We start from the raw sequence: 8,507 nt of genomic DNA, 5'->3' as shown, positions 1-8,507 counted from the left end.
TATTTTTACCATTTATATCTTTCTTATATCTTTCTGTTTGATTTTTTTCATTTGAATGTATCTGTTTTTACAATGTACTGTATATAAATATAGTTTATAGGTCAGTAGAAAAGAATGCAGCTTAATTGCAACAAAGGTTACCCCAAGTGGGTCATAGTGACAAATGTTTGGGAAGTAAGGAATGTGTTTTGCCAAGTTGCTAGGCAACTAAGGTGATTATCTTCATTTCTGATGATTATACCTCACTTCCACTTGTGCCTGCTCACAAGAAACATCTATACATTTTTAACAACTTTAAAGGAAGTCACTTTTTCATATTTTGGCTCTTTTCTTAGGTAAGAACTATCAATTGTATTATTTTATGTTTAACAAATTTGTTAATATAACTTAATTTGAGATTTAAGCTTATGAAGATTAGGTTTATGCATTATGTTTGCATTGGCTCAATGCTTTAGATTAGTTATGTGATACTTAACTTTTTGATTATATTTTATAACTTTTGTGATACCATTTGCAATTGCGCTTGGTAATTTATGTTACTGTAAAGTAAGGTTCTGCAATCACACATTGTTCTCTCCCGTTTTAAGTTAAAGGGTCTTGAAGTGATTAACTTGCTTTTGCTAATACTTTTAATTGTATGAGTGTATCAGGACGATTCTGGTAAATGTGGGTCATTTACTAGATGGCAGTACACTCTTGGTATTGATTGACCTAGAGACAATTGGAGTGTGATTGTAGAATTGAGACTATTGTATTATACACTTATTTTTGATTTCCGCTTTATGCGACATTTATTTTTATACCTTTAATTACCTTTTAGTTTATAATTTAGTTTATTGAATGGATGCGCTGCATTAACCATCCTGAGTTTATAATAGTCAGGTTAATATGTTGATAGACACACGTTTGAATAGCTATTGCTATTATCCATTGAGTTGCAATGTAGTTATATTGGTATCAAGTATTAGCATACTTACCAAACGAAGTACCTCTAACTATATAATGTAACTAATGTTTTAATGAGTAGTGTGAATAATCATATACCAATCAGTGTTAATCGAACCTGGCGGTATTGACGGATTATGTTTTATTTTGTTTAATTGTCTATCATAGCCTAGGTTATTTTGCAAACATTGTGGTATTTTAATTATGTACCAAATGATATTTGATTTAAATTGTTTTATAGTTATATAGTATATGTATATATTTTCTCTTTTCTTAGATGAGAAAACACTACTTTTGAAATTTACGAATCATTATTGCAATTATTACACCATTGGTCGGAACATTTCGTTGATAACATTTACTCTACTGTGGAACCTTTCAAGTCGGAATTGTTTCAACTGAAGACTCAATTTTAATATAAACTTTTAGTTTTGTGGACACTTTAATGTTTTATCTTGTGAATAAATAATATTGGTTATGTAAATTCTGACAAGTTGATGTCAAAGGAATAAATCTACATTTTAATTTATAAGGCGTTTTCCTTGATTTGATTATTTAATACTTCTTGGAAATTTTAGTTTCTTGCTAGAAACTCGGGTTACATATGACTACTGGGTCTTACGCACGGACTGGAACCAACTTATAGTATGACCCTGCTGTAATGTAAACATAGGAAGATCCAATTTAGTATCAACGGCGCAGATTTATCTATCTATCTATCTATAAGCGCCCACTTGCACACTTGTTTTCTGAAATGTAGCTTTCCTGTGAGATGTTTATTGAACTTGTTAAAACTCTTGTTTTTTTTCAGGTCTACAGAAGGATATATTTGAGCCAGGAAGCATTGTGTCTTGCATAGTAGCGGAATATAAAAGACCAGAAGTAGAGATATTTGAAGTAATTGGTTACAGTGTTTTCTTCTATACATACAGTACTTGGAAGGGAAAGGTGGTTTATATGGAAGACCTATATATCATGAAAGAGTTCAGAGGTAAATGACCTACTAACTGACCTATGACCTACTTCTAACTGACCTTTAATGTATGTGAATGCATCCCAAGATTTTGATTGGTTGCAATCAGTTAAAATTAAAGTGATGTGTATTTCTAACTATGTTATTATTATTTTTTTCTGCGGAAACTGAACATTCTTAGTTGAAATCCAACCAAAACCAAAAAAATGGTTTTAATATTTTAAAAATGCTTTCTGGTAATATAAGCCAAATTTCAATAAAAAGTCAATAGCATGTCACCAAAAAAGAAAATATCAATGTTATTCTTTGCTTAAATTTTATAGAAAGAGGTTACGGAAGAATTTTGATGAGAAGGGTTGCTGAGGTAATTATGTCAAAAAATAACTGAAAAACGTGAATAATTAATATAAATAAATAATATAACACCCTTTTCTAAATCATTGCCAGTCGCAACGCACGCTTGTGCTCAGGTTCTTAAAGTTTAATTCTTTTTTCACTTTTTAAATTATACCCGACAATAGTTTTTCGTCACAAATTTTACTTTAACACTTAATGTTCATGGTATAAGTAGGCTAATAAAGTATCTTAAAAATTGATTTACAGAAATATATATTCATACATTATATTCTGACTGATTGACCACCATTATGGCTACGCCTAAGGCAGAAACATTGCCGCCAAAAATAAGAAATTATAGGCCATAGTTCAGCGGTTTGGCGGACTCATTTACCCTCAAACATGGGCTAGGGGCGAGCATGAGACACCTCCTTGGATCTCACAGACCCGTAATATTCCAATACACCCAGTACTTACCAAGTTACGCACAGTCTTAACTTTGACCATATTGACATTTTGGCCCCTGTACTGACCAAGCATCCCAATTTTTTTCGGCCAATAGCAAAAAATTGTTTTGATATAAGGAAGCAAAAAAAATTGTTGGCATAGTTTGCTAGAGGTTGCAGGTAACCCCTTTCTGGCTCCCCAACTACACCATGTTCTGAGTTTGAGTATGATATTGTTCTTTAGAAATGAGGCTCAATTTTTTTGTTGATTTTTGCACATTTTTCATAGGTATTTATTATCTAACATAACTTTTAAATAATTAATAAGAAAGAAGGTTTAATTATCTATAAAATAAATCAATTTTCATCATAAACGGTTATGTATTTAATGAGTTACAACCGAAAATAGAGTACCTGTATCTTACATAAATAGCGCCCTCAACTTCACAATTTTACTAAACATTATTAAATCCCTGCTACAAGTACCCAAACGTAATCGTTAATAACTTATGTTTGCCTTTTCACAAGCACATGTAGTTTACACATTATTTCTAGTATATATTGGGTAAAAAAAAAATAATTATGGCTTCTTGTCTTAATTAACATAATAAATATTGCATATCACAGATTTTGCTGATTTTTTTGCCAAAATTATACATTTTTGCTTTAAAAAAGTAATACATAACATCATTTGAATAAAAAGAACAAATCACACATCTACACGTACGTAATCAAACATCGTATACTCTATCTCTAACAATTTTTTCAAACTTCTGTCGACTAAAGCCGAAGTATAGTCGTTATCGCGGAACCGTTCTATGGTTACCACCAGGTAGGCTTACTTCATCAAAGCTTCTATGAATGGATGTACTGGTTGGGAACAGAAAAACTAGTAGACCATACCCAGTACCGTTTTGATTTCGATCAATCGGGAAATTAACCTCACGAATATTATTAAATACATAACATCATTTGAATAAAAAGAACAAATCACACATCTACACGTACGTAATCAAACATCGTATACTCTATCCAGGGCCGTAGCCAGGATCTGTCAAGGGGGGGTTCGCACACTAAGTATTTGGGTCACCCCCACCCCCATACCTACCCCTACCCACCTCCCCCCCCCCCCCTCCCCCACCTGGGGTGGAGCCTGAGGCGAAGCAAATTTTGTTAAATGACACCCCTAGATGGCCGGAAAAGACACTCTCATGCAGCATGCTACCAATGAGCAAAACGATCGATCGTACTTGGACTCGTTAGATGCGCGTGCTCTGTGCGGAACCGCCGATTGTTTGATCATTTACTCGATATTTTGTTTTGCGTTCAAGTTCAATGCGAACGTACGTCTAGGAGAAGCCCCGAAAAAAGCACACTGGGTGAAGGCAAATGCAATTCTTATTACAGCTCTATCTATAATATTTATTTACAGCAATTTGTTGAGGAAATTAAATATGCCAATGTAAATAGGTGATATTGATACATTTGAGTAGGCCTACGTATCGGCTGGTGGTCTAGAAAAAAATAATCGGATGCCATAATGTGAACTACAGTACATGATACCATAGATATTATAGTGTAAAATATTAATATTCACTATAATCCTCTATGATATAATTATACTTCATAGCCACACATAAATACTGATGTATGTCGGAAGGCTATATACTTTATGCATGCTGCCTGACTGCCAGTGATCTAAACAATTGGTACGCAGTTGTCTGGCGGTGTCCTTTGTACGAATCGTTCGTCCCCCAGCTCGCTGTGAGACGCGTCAATATCATGTTACATGCAGGGACCAAACATTTATTTTTCAGGTTAAAATCCGCAATTCATTTGCAACTCTTTACAGACTATATCGCTCGAAGTACGCTCATACAGGGAAGAAGGTACTGTATGAGTTATTCCGAACGAGTTTACGAATTTTTTAATTTACGAACAACTTTTTGTACTGTGGGGCACGTATTTGGACGATTTTCGGAGATGAGGGTGAGGTATTGGGCATGTCGGGGATGGGGGTTCGCAGTCGGTTAAGGGGGGTTCGCTGTAAAGGGGGGGTTCGCCCGAACCATAAAAACCCCCCCTGGCTACGGGCCTGCTATCTCTAACAATTTTTTCAAACTTCTGTCGACTAAAGCCGAAGTATAGTCGTTATCTCGGAACCGTTCTATGGTTACCACCAGGTAGGCTTACTTCATCAAAGCTTCTATGAATGGATGTACTGGTTGGGAGCAGAAAAACTAGTAGACCATACCCAGTACCGTTTTGATTTCGATCAATCGGGAAATTAACCTCACGAATGCTGACTATAGGAAACATGTATCCGAGTTATTTGAGTCCAAAACAAAGTCTCTACAGAAATTTTAGTCGCATTATGTATGCAAACATTGATAAATGGGGTCGAGGGTCAATTGTTGTATTTCCGGTCATTTTTTCGTAAAATGTTTCATTAGAGTAAATATAAATATGTACATTCTGAACAAGTTATTGAAAAAAATCAACTCTCTAGCCTTAGTGGTTTTCGATATATAGGAACCTTTAATTTCACCCTCTAATTTGCATATTTCATGTAACTTGTACTAATAATTTGCATACTTTGGAGGTGAGTGATACAGGTGTGATTTTGAGATCTACTAAACAGTCCTATGTTGGCTATTAGAAACCTGTATCGGAGTCATTTGAGGGAAAAACAAAGTCTCTACAGACATTTTAGTTTCATTTATATGCAATATTGAGAAATGGGGTCGAGGGTCAAATGTCATACTTCCGGTCAATGTTTTGTAAAATGTTTCATTGGAGCAAATAGAAATATGTTCATTCTGAATACTGCTGTGAAAAAATCAGCTCTCTAGCATTTAGTGGTTTTCGAGATATAGGACAACTGTAATTTTTTCCCCTTATTTGCATATTTTATTTAAATTGTACTACTAATTTGCATACTTTCGAGGTGTGTGACAAAGGTGTGATTTTGGGAATTACAAAGAGATCCTATGCTGGCTATTAGGAACCCATGTCTGGGTCATTTGAGGGCAAAATAAAGTCTCTACAGACATTTTAGTCACATTGTATATGCAAACATTGAGAAATGGGGTCGAAGGTCAAATGTTGTACTTCCGGTCATTTTTTCGTAAAATGTTTCATTAGAGTAAATATAAATATATACATTGTGAATAGATCAGTGAAAAAATCAACTCTCTCGGACTAGTAGTTTTTGAGATATGGTAACCCTGTAATTTCACCCTAATTTGCATATTTAAGCTAATTTGCATATCATCGGAATGAGTGACAGAGGTGTGATGCTCAAATTTTGATCTCCTCATCATATATGACCATTTAAAAAAGAAAAATCTCTGTTTGCAATTTGTTTCACTTTGGGCTGTTTTTTTTTTGCTAGATTGACTAGCCTAACACTGATGTGGTTATTGTAGGCAAACAGGGTATACACATTTCTGACCTACCCATACTGTTTAAGCGAGTAATAAATAAACCACACATTCATTATAGTAGACGTAGAATCAAATGACATGGGTCAGGCCACAGGAGATCTTTATGCGTCAGCACAACAGCAGCTTTCTCATATTGTTAATGACTTTATCTTGACCTAGTTTATATCAAATAGCCCACCAGTGTCATTACGCCTTCTATGTTTGTAGGCGAATTATAGTGTTATTGTCCGAATTATTTTATAACAGACACCACCAGTGTCATTGCGCGCTCTACACTTATAGTTGCATCGTAGCTTTTATTTTCTAAAGTATTTTATACCAAATAGACCACCAGTGCAATTACGCGCTCTACACTTGTAGGCGCATTATAATCATTATTGTGCGCATTATAGCTCAACACATTTTTTGTTCTGAAAAGTCCCGATACCACGCCTCACTTGCTGGGCAGCTGGATGCCATTTCAGTGGCATCCATTGGCTTTTGTAGCATCCCAGTATTTTCTACTTAATCACTTATCCCAATAGGTATATTTTCTATTTTGCCGTGATCCGTGCTCACGGGACTTTTCAGAATAAATATTTATCCAAATCATTATATCATCTATTGTGTTTCATTCTCAGTCTGACACACACACACATAGAGCAAGCCAGACTGCAAAATATAAATAAATAATAATATAAATAATTTCTAACTCATATAACAACATTCTTATTTTTTCAGATTGGTTTAGAGAAAGGTTGCCAGAGAATGCAGTGGGCAGTGCTGGGTTGGAATAAACCAGCAATTAATATGTATAAAACAATCAACTCAATAGATTTAACAGCAACTGAGGACTGGCATATGTATACAATGTTTAAGCCTCAATTGTTAACCTTTGTGACTAATTCTTAATTTTTCTATTTAAACACAATTTTCATTTTAAAATGTTAGTATAATAATGTAATATTGTAATTCCTTTTCATCATGTTCTGCTGGCTGCTTTCCATGCATGATTCGTTTACACGAGACATGCGACTACGCACTGATCGCGTTTTCGTCGTGAAAATGAAACATTGAGACATGGTTTAATTTGCCACACCAGACTGGAGAAGGTGTGAAAGACCTTTCATTAGTCCGGTCAAACTACGGTTTGACCTAGACAAAATTAGAACAGAATTTATTTTTGTTGTGCTCCTAACAGTAAGACCCATCTGAACCATATATCAAGGAGAAAAGGAAGAAAAATTGCTAATTTGCAGATAACTAATATAGCCGTTTTCTCTCAATTTTACCCAAATATCAGTATTAAAGCATCCGATTTTGGCAAATGCTTGTTCAACTATAGTCATTAAAACATATATTTTGCAAGAAAATCACTGGAGATGTTTAAAAAATAAATTGATCAACTTTTTAAAATCCAAGATGGGTTAAAATATACTTCAAAATGGCTGCCATTTTCTTATCTGTATAAAACACCAAATCAAGTCTTTCAAAATTGTCTGTCATAGGTCGTAGCCATATAAATTTTGCTTTTAGAAGTAGTCCTCATGAAACATTCATTTCCAGTATTAATATTTTAAAGTTTTGAAAGTAAAAGTTGGTCATATTGTCACCAATGGAAGTTTACGAATTGGCTGTCGCATTTATAAATTCCCAAACAAAAATGAAATACTGGGATTCAACAAATATTATTTAATTTTACTTTATTGATAAAATCAGATTTCTTTTCATGTTTCAAACAATGTTAGACAACTTTAACCATGTTTAATGGAGTACTTAACTCCTAACATTGTTTAAACTAAAACTTGACTAGATTGACTTATGTATTTAGAAGATACTAAAAGTTTTTCAGACAAAAAATATTTATAAAAACCAAATTACCATAGATGGTTTAGATAAAACTCGCGTTATTCACCAAACTAGTTACCAATTAACAATAATTTACAACTATTAATGAATAAATTAGTTTGAATCTATGAAACATCCACATATCAATAATGAAATTACAAATAATATATAATATAATCATGGCAAAACTTAAAAATAAATTGAATGAATTATATACTAAAATCTTGACAATTATAAAAAAAATTACCAAAATACATTGATGAATAATTTAAATGGGCATATAAATATACTGAAATCTTATTAAAATTATCAAACTACATTGATGAATTCATTAACTTTCTACAATCTTGACATAAATAAATTCTTTTTTAGCGCAAACAAAAATATGAATTGTACAAGAAAATGATTTTAAATGATATTAGTAAAAAGTTTACAGGTCTACAGTAGATAAAAATGTGAATAAAACAAGATCAAAGCAGAGAGTTAATTAATTGAAACTCTCTGATCAAAGATTGAATTCAATAAATAGCCAAA

The 8,507-nt window shown here is 33.3% G+C and overlaps 1 protein-coding gene across 1 annotated transcript; it reads left to right on the top strand.

Annotated features, from left to right (window-relative positions):
* The first annotated feature begins 343 nt into the window (after positions 1-343).
* LOC140054107 (thialysine N-epsilon-acetyltransferase-like) lies at positions 344-8,441 on the top strand. Its single transcript, XM_072098979.1, has 4 exons — positions 344-1,402; positions 1,757-1,936; positions 2,242-2,282; positions 6,867-8,441. Exons 2-4 carry the CDS (start codon positions 1,903-1,905, stop codon positions 7,035-7,037), a joined length of 246 nt encoding a protein of 81 aa, XP_071955080.1. The 5' UTR covers positions 344-1,402; positions 1,757-1,902; the 3' UTR covers positions 7,038-8,441.
* Positions 8,442-8,507: the final 66 nt, after the last annotated feature.

Source organism: Antedon mediterranea, chromosome 7 (assembly GCF_964355755.1).
Source record: "Antedon mediterranea chromosome 7, ecAntMedi1.1, whole genome shotgun sequence".
Taxonomy (NCBI): Eukaryota; Metazoa; Echinodermata; class Crinoidea; order Comatulida; family Antedonidae; genus Antedon; species Antedon mediterranea.
This window is presented reverse-complemented; position numbering and strand designations above follow the sequence as displayed.

Bases quoted from the DNA above. Each gene is read 5' to 3' on its own strand.
- LOC140054107 (XM_072098979.1), top strand. From the start codon at position 1,903: ATGGAAGACCTATATATCATGAAAGAGTTCAGAG. The intron at 1,937-2,241 runs GTAAATGACCTA...TAAATTTTATAG, and splicing joins TATCATGAAAGAGTTCAGAG to AAAGAGGTTACGGAAGAATT. The intron at 2,283-6,866 runs GTAATTATGTCA...TTATTTTTTCAG, and splicing joins TGATGAGAAGGGTTGCTGAG to ATTGGTTTAGAGAAAGGTTG.